The sequence below is a fragment of the Candoia aspera genome, chromosome 13 (assembly GCF_035149785.1).
Source record: "Candoia aspera isolate rCanAsp1 chromosome 13, rCanAsp1.hap2, whole genome shotgun sequence".
Lineage (NCBI taxonomy): Eukaryota > Metazoa > Chordata > Lepidosauria > Squamata > Boidae > Candoia > Candoia aspera.
Genome location: NC_086165.1, coordinates 20,628,791 through 20,642,258, shown reverse-complemented (window position 1 = coordinate 20,642,258; position 13,468 = coordinate 20,628,791). Strand labels below are relative to the sequence as shown.

Genomic DNA, 13,468 nt, shown 5'->3' with positions numbered 1-13,468 from the left:
AGTATCCTTGACTTCAGGTCTGCTCCATCTTCCACCTGGGCATTTGAAGTCCACCATCCTCTTCATTCTTTATGCTCAGTTCAACCATTCTTCACTGGCTCCGTTTCTGAGCTCCTAACCCGCTCTGGAAAAAGATGGGACACAAAACCAAGGCAGAACTTCCAAGGCAGAATAGTTCACAAAACAACTAACTTCTGTGAACTGAGCACTAGATTTTGGTTTATGCCATTTTAAGCACTGGTTGCACTGTGGAGGTCTGGATTTTTCCAGCCTGTATCACTGCCTACCTGGAGATCCCAAGTTACAGGAAGGCGGATTCTGACTGACTACTAGAGGTGCGGGAGGGAAAATCCTAACTGGAAGAAGACACGGTTGGCCAAAGAGATGGGAAGACTCCTTGTTGATGGACATGCTTAAACAGGGGTTGGACAACTGGCTTCAGTGAATTAAATTTGGATCCCTGCACTGGCAGAGCATTGAACTCAACAACGCTTTCCGACTCTCTGATCCTATGAAACTTTACCCAAGAACAACTAACAGGTAGTTGTTTCTATACTGTGTTGGAACTTGCTTTCCTTTCAGTTGTTTTCATTATTGACCATATGACAAAAATGTGAAGAACGGTCTCCCCAAATCTGGTGACGCTGCAGGAATGTTGGTGCTGGCGGTTGCAACTGATACATAGCTGGAAAGCGGCCACTCAGGGAAGGCTGGATTCCTTTTATAAAGGGGGACTATTTTAACCTTTGAGCAAAGAATCTGCAAGGAAGTGACATGAGCCCGGCTGCCAGGGGAGCGGGAGGTCAAAAAAGGTAAAAGTGGCAATCCCAGCTGTGCAGAGGAAGCCTCACCTTGTTTTTGTAACAAAGGGGCAGGGCTTTGATGGTGTGGTTGCAGCCATCTCCTTGACTTTTTTGACCCCCACTTCTCTGCGGATGTCCGTTTGAAGGGGTTTCCAGCCCTCTTCTTGTCTTCACTGCTGGCATCTTTTGGCACCCCTAACAAAAGCAATCATTGTACCACCCAGTGAGACACTTCGTTGAAAAAAATAATTGCATACAGGTAGTCCTCACTTAGCAACCAGAATTGAAACCATCAACTCAGTTGTTAAGCGGAGTGATCATTAAGCAGAACAGTCGCTAAGCAATCTTACTTCAGAGCTGTGATCTAACTTCAGCTTTCCTTTGCTTTACAGACCTGCAAAGGTCGTCAATGCAAGGACTGGTCGCAAAGTTACTTTTTCATCCCTGTTGGACTGCAAATGTTTGCTAACGAAGATTACCTGTATGTGGAGAGCAACAATCTTAAAAGGCTATAAACTGTGAATGCAATTAAATCAAATGTAGGTTTTGCAGAGCCCAATCCACTTCTTTGCCCTGGAGGTGCAAGTGTCTTGGATTGGGTCCCTGCTATGTTGCTCAAAGCCCGAACACGCCTTCCACTCAGAATATACTGTGCCCTCCATTTTAAGAGAATGCAAGGCCTTCTAAAGGAAACAAAGGTGGGGACTTCTTTCAGCTTCATTCCATGCCAACTCCAGAAGTATATTTTGTTGAAGTCATAAATCTTCCTGTTTTCTTTCTCTATTTAAAAAACAAACAAACAAACAAGACAAAGGGGGCACCTATAATGCAAATAGTTTATTATCAATGAGCGACTGGTACTAGCTTTTGGCCTGGGTATTACTATTAAAAAACTATACAGCCAAAATTCTGGCATTACTCCAATATTTGCTGTATATTTTTTCCATCCTTTTTTTAAAAAAAAAAACTGTAGTACTGAAAGACTTTGAGCCAAAGTGCATTTTCCATTTTTTGTCCATATACACATTGCACCATACATAAATAATGACATTGTAAAAATGACTCCATAATTACAAGTATAATATATATTTTCATATAATATATATAAAACTTTATATTAAATCTAGGTAGATGATATTTGGGGTCCTTGGGCTTCCCTCCTCTGCCCCCAACAGCTACCTGTTGTTCGTGTTGAGCAAAATTTCTAGCCAACAGGGACAAGAGGTGATGAACTGTCGGGAGTAGCAAGGCCCCCAGCCTTTCGCAAAGCTGATCCGGACGCTATTTGGGTCATACGGCCCGTCTGGATACTCTAAGTCAGTGGTATGCTTCAAGAGGCAAGATTTCTCATAGTCAAAGACCTTTATCGAATACCCAGGCATCACTTTGCGCACAATTAAGGTTCGACAGCTGGGAATGTCCAGTGTTGGGGAATTGACAAAGATCGGGTGCTCGCTTCGGTTGTAAGCCCACACGCCGTCCACTTCTTTGCTGAGCAAAATCCCATATCCAATCTTACTCCGAGTCCTCTGGACTGTCTCGTTTCTATTCTCCAGGTTGAGCTGTCCGAGGCAGAAGCCGTTTCCTTGAGGTAGGTCATAAAATATACTGACAGACTGTTCATACACTGTGTAGAGGCGTCCGACACGCGTCCGATGTTCCCAGTAGGCGACGCTGCACCAGTGGCTGTGCTTCACGGCATCAGGCGACACACTGGCATCTGAGAAGAGAGGAAACACAAGTCAGGTCAGCCCAAAGGGAGAGAAGCTTTGAACCAGCATGGTTGCTCAAGGGCCTACTCCAGGAAACGGGTTGAGCAGAACAGAGGGAAGGATTTGCACAGCCCTGCCTGGAAGCTGCTATGCCCAGGAATCCCGGTCCTGAAAGGACCCCCAAGATGAAGCAGCCTCTTTCAAAGCAAGCAGTCCAGAGAACCTAGCAGGCGCTTTTCCAAAAACCACAACAAACTGGGGAATTCCAAAGAGGACCACTGAATAAACAAATTCTTCATCCAGGCACCCGCGCTCTCTGTTCTGCTCCGGCTCAGCCTTTTCGCAGGATCGTTTCTGCTGAGCGCCATCTGTATCTGAGCCCTACATCCAGCCACCTTTGCCTTTCCAGCGCCCAGATACTTCATCTCCTAACAAAAGGAAGTTTACAGCTCCCCAATGCAGGGAGGGGTGCGGATCCTCGCGGATGAACCACCAACCCATGCCACAAAATGCCTTCCTGTTTTTTGCAAGGCAGGAGGCTAAGGCCCGGACGCCTTGCAAAGGAGACAAGAGCAGCTGGCCAGGTCTGAGCTTGGCCAACGTGATTTTATCCTGCCCATCGATCCCAATGGCCAGTCCTGAGCATCCGTTTTCTGTCATCCCCCTGAGCCTCTTGGCAGGCCAGGAACTCACTCTCTCTCAGAACTGAAGTTTATTTTTATTTTATTTTATTTATTTTATAAATTTATTCACCATCCATCTCTCCCCTATGGGAAGAGAAATTGCTCTGCAGGAGGAGGAGGAGGAGGGACAAAATAATTGAAATGAAATAATGAAACAATGAAAAAAATGGAAACCATGAAGTGGGTGGATGCAACATTGCTCAGACTAATTATAAACAATGGCATTGCAGAGTAGCCACTATAATCCATTGACATACCTGCAAAATTTACCATTTCTGACTTTCTAAATGTAGTATAAACACAAGTTGAGGAAGTTGTTGAAAATGTTGTTACGGGATTTTCGCAAACAAACTGATCCTGATCTAGAATGCCACACACCAGACAGAGCCATGCTTGGAAAGAAAAGAGCAATTGTAGATAACGGCTGTACGCAGGGACAGAAGACTTGAGGAAAAAAGAAAAAAAAGACTGATTGAAATGCATAGATCATGGAAAAGTAGTGATCAATGCATTAGGTGGAATAACGAACAGATTAAACACATTTTTGCAAGAAGTAAATATTTTGCCCATTATCAACAGTGGATTTACAAATAACACCTTCCTGGTGGTTATATCTCACAATGATACTGGATCATATCTAGGTTCTTGGCTGGAATCTGAATTTCAAAAGAACACCAGTCAAAGATGTGGTTCTCTTGTGCTGTGTTATTCCTAGATTAATAAAAACATAAAGGTCAAGCTGAGCATGTCTCCCCCTTGGCTATTTTATTCTTGCTTGAAACAGGAATCTGAGAAAGACGCTTGATGTCGGCACCTTTATCTGGAATCCTTCAAACCTGAACTGCCTGAAGAATCCCCCCCTTTCCTCCACACCCTTTTTTCGGGGGGAGGCACATAAAAACACTTTCTAGCAGCCCAAAGGTTGTTTAGCTACGTAGAGATGCCGTACTTAAATAACTAAGCAAACTGAGCTTTAGAAGGTTACCCTTACTCCCATGAGTAGTTTGCACGCAAAGACTACTTTTCTCGTCTCTGGCTGGACTTCCCCCAGGTACTGTGGAACATCAGCCAAGCATTCTTGGTTTGCGGGAAAGCCCTGAACCTGGCACAGAGGACCTCTTTGCTTCTGGGGTTGGTGTACAGCTTCCTAACAAATCTGTCTCAAGACTTCGCCCTTCTGACCTTCTACCTTTATGCCATCAAGTCCAATTAACTCTGAAGTCAAGCTGATACCATCATTTTGCTTGAGAAAGTCGACTGACTCACTGGATTTCAAAAACAGAGGCCTCATTTCTCTCTCCCACCCACTCCCACCCCCTTTTCATTCTCAAATTTCACTGGCAGGAAAAACAGACCTTACTTGCCCAGGGAACCAACTCTAAATGGCTGTTGTTTTGTTAAAAGATTAACTTGAGTTGTAACTCTACAGTTTTCAAATGGGAAAGAGGAGGAGGGAGACAACTGAATCCCCCCCCTCCCCAGGCAAAACCCCAAACAAAGATTTTTGGTTTTAGGCTACTTTAACCAGTCAAAAGTCCTCTTGTGAGAATGCTCAAGAATAACAGTCACAAGAAAAAAGTGTATGTGTGAATAAAATTTTCTTCCGCAATTTTTCTGTCTGTATTATAAATTTGGCCAACATATTGATAAACAACTTTCTCCTGGACCTTGAGGCTTGTACCCAGGTCTACTGAAGCACCTGTGCCCAAATGAATCGTGCCACGTGGCTCCTTGAAAGCTAAATTAGGAGCATGAGGGCCTGGCCTGAAACGACAAGGACTGTCCTAAGTTCAGACTGGGGAATGAGCTATCAGGAGTTTCTGAATCGGGAAGGTTCAGGGAAAGAAGTGCTGGTTCAGAGGAGCTGCTCGGCCAGCCGAGGAGAAAAGATGAACCTACTTGGTAGGCCCTGAGAAGGAACAGGAACCTACATCCTTGCACAAGAGATTGCTGGCCTGCTGACAACTTTTGGACTCCTGCCACTAAACTGTTCCAGATCATCTGCCGGCATCTTCCAGATTGATGTTCTATTCTGGCAATCACCCATCTACTGATACCAACCCTAATGATCCTGGAGGTATTTCCTGCATGTTGTGATTCTGAGCATCTGAACATTTGGGTGGTAATCTGTATTTTAACACGCTTTTCAAAAAACGCTATTTATCAAAATGCTGCTGGCACATTAATCCTGCTAGATACGTTTTTGGGATCTAAAAGCAACAAAGTATTCACTCTTGGTGATAGGAAACAAAGAACATTTTGAGGTTTTCCAAACTCATGAGACTTGGCATGCAGCCTTGACTCTGAAGGAAAAGGTTCAAAAACTCAAAAGATTGCTGAAATGCCCAATTTTGTGGTGGAAGAAACAGTTCCTGCTGAAAGCCAGTCAAGAAAAACAACATTAATTGGAGGAACAGTGGAAGGGGAAGACTGGATGTCATGCGACTTTAGGCCCCAGCTCATTCCCTAGCATGGGGGCATACTCATGCAAAGCTCTTTGCTTGGACCCAGAACAAAAAACGTTTCCTGATCCATGCAAAACTCCACTGCTGTCTTCCTCTGCAGAAGAAATGGCTCCAAAGTCATTTGATGGTGACAATCTATTTGCAAGGAAAAGAGTTGATGGAGGCTGGAGAAATGAAGCAGCATATTCAATTTCTGGAAGCATTTAAGAGGAAGAGTCCATTGCAATCTGCCCAGAAAAAACCAAGGCACCTCATGGACAACTCACAGTAAGGGTCAGGCTGGGAAAATTCATTCCCCAAACACAGGAACATAATCGTTCAAACCATGGGGGTGGAGGCAGCCAAATGACATCAGAAGATGTTTAAAAAAAAGCCCTTGCTGACCACCAACTGTAGACTCATCCCACTTCCAGTTTTGTTCCTAACTCTTTTCCATTTCTGTAGAGCTTCCAAAATTAGTTAGATTAGAAACCATATTGAAGCAAAAAAAAAAAAAGGAATGAATGAATGAATGAATGAATGAATCCAGTTTGATTGTTGATCTCCTGCAAACCCATCTGCCTCCTAATTCCATGGGGGGGGGGAAGGGGAGGGGTTTGAGGAGGGGGATGGTAATAGTGGTAGAGACATTCTTTGCACCAATAAGCCACAGCAAATGTGACTGAATAAAATCCAGTGCTGGTCTGCAGAAATGCATCTCATTACATTTTGAAAGACTCAAGTTTTAGAAGAAAGCACAAGCAGGCCTGAAAATGCCACTCTTCAGCATTTCATCCACAATCCTTGATCCTCCAATCATCTCTCACTCAGGATCAAACAAGTTTTTACTTGCTTAAAAGAAGCAGTTGTAAGACCTCTGCTGAAAAAGGATTCCTTGGAAGGTCATTTATTACAGCCTCAAATATTCCATTCTTGGGTAAGGTGATCAAGAAAGCGGTTGCCTCCCAGCTCCAGATGCATCTAGATGAAACTAATTTTCCAGATCCATATATTGTCTGAAATATGGCACTGGGACTGCTTTGGTTGCATTCCTATAATAAGAATTAGGTGAAGGGAATGTCACTCGCCTAAAATTCCTGGAGATCTTGGCTCCTTTCAGTATCATTGACTCTGATATTCTTCTGGGCTATCTGGTGGATTTGGGCCTTGAGAGCCCTGTTTTGCCCAAAGGTGGGGCTGGGGGACTATTGTTTGACACCTAGGCTGCTGACCTTTAGTGTCCATAAGACTTTGTCTCCTATGCTGTTTAACATCTACATGAAACCGGTATCTACAGTATATGGGGGATGCCCTAATATTTGGATGACACTCAGATCTACCTTCCCTCTTTTCCAAGTCCAAGGAAGCAATCCTTGAACACTGTGTGATCTTGATAGCAGACTCAAAGAGGGAAAACAAGCTGAAATTAAATCCAAGCAAGACAGTGTTGCTGTTGGTAAACAGGAAGCTGGATTCAAGATTGAGGCGAAGCCTCTTCTGGATGGGTTTGCCCTCACTCCAGAAGAGCAGGTTCATCGTCACTGAATTTGCCGGTGATGGTCATGGTGAGGAGCACATTTCCACAACCACTGTTAGCGTGTCTATTGCAACCCTTCCTAGGTTGGTTGGACTTAGTGATGATTATCCATGGCTTGATTACAATCTGCCTTGACTGCAATGCATTTTTGTGGGGCTGCACTTGAAATTTCGTTGGAGGTTACAATGGTGCAAAAGGCAGCTGTGAGAGTGCTGGACAGGGATTGATTATTCATTCATCAAATTTGTCACCCCTAAACTCCTCCCACTAGAGGGATTATATGGCAACCAGGTGCCTCCTGGGCAGGGAAGGTGCTGATGTTGTCTTATAATGCCCTAAATGGCTCATTGGCTGCTTCTCTTGTTAGAAACCTACCTGGTTATCTACATCAGCAGGAGAGGCTGGTCTAAAGACTGCCTTCATGGCCAGAAGCCCTACCACTGGGTACATGAACAGGGGCCTTCTCCTGGGTGATACTCAGGTTGCTGAAGGCATTCCCTAAAAAGGCACATTTAGTGCCTACTCTCCTAGTTTTAGGGAGTTGGAAAAAAGATATGTTGCCAAGTTTTTAATGGTTAATTAATTTAAAGACATTTTTAATTTTAGTTTTGATTTTAATTGTACCAATTTTATTATGCTCTATATTCACTATTTTTTAAACGTGGAAGCCATCTTGAGCAGTGTTTCTCAACCTTGGCAACTTTAAAATGTGTGGACTTCAACTCCCAGAAGCTGGCTGGCTGAGGAATTCTGGGAGTTGGAGTCCACACACCTTAAAGTTGCCAAGGTTGAGAAACACTGATCCTGAGTGTTGGAATAAAGAATTGGGATACACCATTCATCCATCGCCAACTTTGATCTCGGGATCAAAGTATCCTTCTGCACTTGATCAACTATTTACAGAATATTGCTTGATCTCCCTGCCACAGCAAATACCTGATTTTGCATCGTTTTCCCTACTCCTTCAAAAGTTTCACCAGCTAGCGTTCTGCAAGCCAGGCTAGCATTAGGCATTCAGAGCAGGGGAAATGAGAGAACATTACATGAAGTGAAGATCCCAACCATTTTTTTTTCACTACCCCACCGCAACCAATCATCTTGGTATCACAGCCTCCCCCTTTTTGGTGCCTTCCAGAGATTCTTACCACCCCCAGCCAGCTAGCCTGTTGGCTATGCTGTTTGGGCATGACAGGAGCTGTAGCCCAACACATCTGGCTCCTGCTGCATTGTGGGAGGCTTCATTAGCACCTGCTTCAGATCCACTCAGCCTCCGACTTACTTCCATCCCTCTCCTGCAGATGAACAATGCTGGTGCTGCCCTCTTATTCAAAGTCATGCCAGCTGCACCATAATTGGAGGTTTTCTCTGTAAATTTTCAAGTCTGGGAGCAATTAAAGGCTTTGCTGTCTGCTTAACCCCTTCCAGCCTTTCTAAAGCACCACCAGCTCATAAGATATACTGGCATGGGGTATATGCGTGTGCATATCACTTTTAAAGCCTTAATTTTCTTCTCCTAAAACTGGAGACGAAAACTTGCTTGGCTTTGTGATAAAATGCAAAAAATCCAAATGTTCACCTGTTTTCCTGAAAATGTTTCAATAAGTTCAATTTAGCCATTCATGTTTTATGTCCTTTTAGGGCTGACTGAAATGCTGTTTTCCCCCAGATTCTCTTCCTCTGAAAAACTTAGCTTTGCATACATCTAGCTAGTTTTTTTATTGAAGTAAAGGCCAACAGCCTCAGGATTCTAACTGAATTGCACAGCCTAGTGAAACAGAAGGAACTGAAACCGATTAACTTTACATTACATCCATTCCCCAGAACTTAACAATTAATCCCATAAATCCTTTTTGTGCAAAGAATATTTCTCCATTCAATGACCCTGAAGGCTGGTTTTCGGAAAGCAGAAAAGAATTATGACAGGTTGCTATACCATATTTCCATCTTTTACCAAACTTCCCTCCATCCCCGCCAACCATCAGCAAACAGGAGAAAAAAAGGGCAGAGGCATTTGAAAATTTCATTTTTGATCAAAAAGAAGGGGAACTTCTGCTGCCAAATAGGGGCTTGCTACCAGATCTTGCCAATTTTGAATATATCAGTATCAATAAATCCATTTATCTTGCCGCTTTCTTCCTTGCTCCTTCTAAAGACAGCCATGAATAATCAGTGACTTCCAGAAGAGCTTTATGGTGCCCAGCTCAGGTCTCCTCTTTCAGACAACTACAGCCAGATGAGCTAGCACAATCTTTTTGGCATGGTGTCTTCAATCATCTTTCTGCCAGCCTACAGATGCTGAAGATAACCTGGCTCCTGTTTTTCCAGGACACCTTTTGGCCTGTTCCAGCTGGGACAGGTGCTCAGAGCAAGAACACAGGAAGCCCAGCCTTGGATCCTGCTTTAGGTTTACCTAAAGGTCTCAGACATCACAGCTGAAGGAAGGAGCCTCCTGGGACCTCTTCTGGAGCCTTCTGAACTTCTGGCCTTGCACCCCCACTTTTGGCCTTCCGGAAGAGCGTCAAGACCGGGCTCTGCCAACTGGTGTGGGGACCCAACAGTGGTAGGCAGGCCTGGGGGTGGTTGGTGGCTTAAGACACTCTCTCTGTCTTTTAGTTTTCCTCTTTTAACTTAATGTTTCTTGTTTTTCTTGTACTTTTTAAAGTGGTTTTTATGACCTTTTATTTGTAAGCCACCCAGAGTCACTTCCATAGTGAGATGGGCAGTGTATATATGTAATAATCAATCAAGCCCAGCCTTTAAAAATGGCTGACTGTCCAAGCCCCCTTTCACCAAGGCTCTGCAGATTGAGGGCTTCTTTTCACACCAAGTAAAAAGGATGCATCCAGGGAAACCAAGTTCCAAAATTGTGCTGCTATTTGCTAGAACCTGAAATGTGTAGAAAAACCTGCCGGGCACAGAAGCCCCAAGTCCGACCACTCTAAAACATACTTGGTAACCCATCTTCCTTTGGAGATCTATCTCACCAGGCATGAATTCCCACATTTGCTCAGACCCACTCCATAGTCACAGACCTAGTTATTTGTTTAACCATGATGTATTCAGTAAACAACAATTCACCCAACCTATTCAGCCACAAACCATGGTTTACAAACCACCATGCACCACACTATACTAAAATCAAGCTACCCACATTTGGGTTCCGCATCATGCATTAACCCAGTCATGGATACCAGACAGCCAGTTTGGTGGTAGTGGTTAAAGTTACCAGGCTAGAAACTGGAAGGCTGCGAGTTCTAGTCCTACCTTAGCCATGATGAGTCACTCCATCTCAGCCCTAGGAAGAAGGCAAGGTCAAGCCACTTCCAAAAATCTTGCCAGGAAAATTTCATGGACTTACCCAGGCAGTTGCCAGGTGTCCAGAATGACTTGAAGGCAATCCCCCCTCAAAAAAAACCCAATCACAATCTTATGAAAGCTACTTGCTATTCTTAGGACCCTTTCATCTTCATCCACTACCTCATGCTGGGCTTTCTTTGCATCAGAATCAAGCAGGCATTGCCTCCAATCAACATCGGACCAAGTGGTTCAATGAGGAACAAGTTAAAATTCCCTTGCAGAAACCGGTACCCAGAAGGGAGGGGAAAAGCTATCCCTGCTCCGCTGCATCCTGGCCCAGCAACACTTTGAATCGCTTTCATTGAGCCCGGTCTGCTTAAAACACCTCAGGCTTCAAGCTGCGGCTGGAATGCATCACGCACAGCAGAGCCGGCCCAACCTCCAAAATGTCCCATTACATTAAAAACCTCCAATGCTGTGTGAGTAATTATCTGCTGGTGGAAACTTTTACGAGAGGCATGGCCTGCCACCAGCTTGCTCTCCTCCAAACTTTCCCCTCTGTGCTATTTCGTTATGCACAAGGTGAGACTGGCGCGTCCCGAGGCAAATGACCCACGGCACGCCGGGGGCAAGGCGGGAGTTGGGTTTTCACAGCCTCAAACGGCTTGTTTGTACAAGCCAGCTCTTCAGACGCATACCTTCGGAGTTAAGTCATTCCAGGCCGCAGCAGTGAGCTCGCTTTTCTTCCCCGCCCCTTCTTTCAAGACCCTTCCTTGCTTTTTAAAAGGTTGCCTGGAACAGAGGGGAAGAACTCAGGCACACCTTCGTGAGTGACAGACGGGGCCCTCTACCGCTGCCGGCCGTTTGCAGGAGAGCAGCCCTGAATCGGGGCTTCTGGAAGAGAAGGCCAATTGAGAAGGCCCTTTCGTGGTGGAGCAGCCAAGGAGCTTCCAAGAAGCATTTCTTTGGACAGCGAAGGCATTCCAAGCTACATTACGATGACAATGACGGATACGGTATTACGACTGCTGGCTCTAAACTTCTCAAAGATCAGCATCAAGTTAACGAGGGTCAAACCACCTCACTAGTTTCCTTCCCCATTTACTGTGGAAGCCCTCTGGGCAATCATCCCCAATGAGAAGCCTCCAGAAGCGTTGGGACAGCAGTTCTGCAGATCCCAAATGTCTTGCCAGCATGCTTGCGGAGGGGGAATTCTGGGAACAGCAGTTCTAACACACCTGGAGGGCACCAGTTTATGGAAGGTCATCTCCACAGCTCCATGTGGGCCCAACAGGATGACTAATGGCAGCGTGTTATGCGACAGCCTCAGATCTCTTGTCTAGCTTGTGTCATGCAGAAAATGTCCATGATTCTGTAATGGCTAACTCAGCACAACCAAGCAAAAGTTTTTACAAAGGCCCAAGAGACTCAACATAATAAATCAACTCATTTCAAAACACCCCATCGGCCCCATCAGGCCGCCTTTATCTCCCAGCTCCTTGGAGACCCGGGGCAAACCGCCAGCAACAGTTGTTGTGATTAATTCTGTGGGTGCAAGTGCATTTCTAGCCTACCTAACCACTTCCTCCAGAGGCTGGTGGCTGAGGTGATGGACACAGTGCATGCTTGCCAACTCCCTTCTGCTTCTTACAATGCTGCAGCCACAAAGAGTGGAAAAAATAATCCTGGGCAGGCACACACTGTGAAGACCATCCAGACCATCCAATTTTTTAAAATATATATTTTTGGTGGAAATCCTGCAGTAATGGAAAAACTGGAAGAGACAAGTTTATGGAGAGAACACCAGAGCATGGGAAGAAGGCACAGGAACACAGAGATTAGATGCTGGAAAGGTACAGCATATCTCCCTGGGTCATGCAGGTGACAGTCCATTGTTATATGACAATCTTTCACCTCCATCAACCTTCCCCAGTTCTAGGCATGCTTCAGGTGTGCAGATGTCAACTCCTAGCATTCAGGACTCACTTTGGGTAGGGGACTTTCCCAACTTGGCTATTCTCCAGATGGGTGGACTGGAGAATAGCCAAGTTGGGAAAGACTCATATATATAATGGGAGCTTTTAATAAATTTAATTGGGATGCACAGATGGAATAGCTCTCAAATTTGTTTGGTTCTTCCTTACTAGAGTGAAATTTGGAATTTCAGGTAACAGAGGACCGGTTCTTAGCATATCTCCTATGCGACACACAGGTGATAACCTCAGAGATCAGACTTCCCCAACCTGACACCATTCAAATGAGATGGACTACATCTCTATAATCCCCAGCCAGCACAGCTAATGATCATCCAGAAGGCAACAGGTCGGAGGGTGGCCAAGACAACATGGAGCACTGGAATGGCGGGGAAGAGCAAAACCATTCTAGATCAGGAATGGATGCCCATCACAGGCCAGAAAGAGGCCAGAAAGAAGCCAAGTGGGCTACAGGTGAGGCAGAGCAAATACTCTGGCCAGCACAGAAGGCCAACCTCCATCTCTGCCAGAGTTCATAAGCTCTTGGACTGGAACACCTTCCCAACGTCTCCATCCCGAAGTCGTGATAGGCAGACGGTTTGATAAACTGGTAAAAATCTGGGCGAGGCTGGATCGCTGTAATCCCAGGTCCCTGCAGAACACCTGAAGAAATCGGCAAGCAGCAGTTCCAAATAAAATAAGCCTCAGGGCACAGAAACCAGAGCCAGAGGAATAACAAAGAAAGAAAAGGACATCTGATCTGTTTTGTTGTTAGAAATCCGGTGAAGGATCCCGGCAAGGGCACATGATGGAAGTTCTGTTTACTATGGTTTATTTTTGTAAGGCTTCCTATTGTGTTTTGGGGAGGGAGCAAGAGGGAGGATGCCTCCAATGCCCTCTCTCAGCCTCCCCCTGAACGCAAAGGGAACTGCTGGCAGCTGACATTGCTGGAACAAACAGGAACAGGATCCCCCACTTTCTTTCCCCCTTTCCTGAACTGCTTCTGCTCGCTTTTAAAG

At 45.1% G+C, this 13,468-nt stretch overlaps 2 protein-coding genes across 3 annotated transcripts in view; both read right to left on the bottom strand.

Annotated features, from left to right (window-relative positions):
• MAP2K1 (mitogen-activated protein kinase kinase 1) overlaps positions 1–13,468 on the bottom strand; it is a 356,791-nt gene that overhangs the window by 140,112 nt on the left and 203,211 nt on the right. The window lies entirely within an intron of this gene.
• The window catches only part of SMAD6 (SMAD family member 6), a 49,122-nt gene continuing 37,279 nt past the window's right edge, over positions 1,626–13,468 (bottom strand). For both annotated transcript variants that reach the window (XM_063313903.1, XM_063313902.1), the window contains one exon: positions 1,626–2,523. In XM_063313903.1, the coding sequence (XP_063169973.1) occupies positions 1,979–2,523 (545 nt within the window). In that variant the 3' untranslated portion in view covers positions 1,626–1,978. The remainder of the gene's footprint in view (positions 2,524–13,468) is intronic.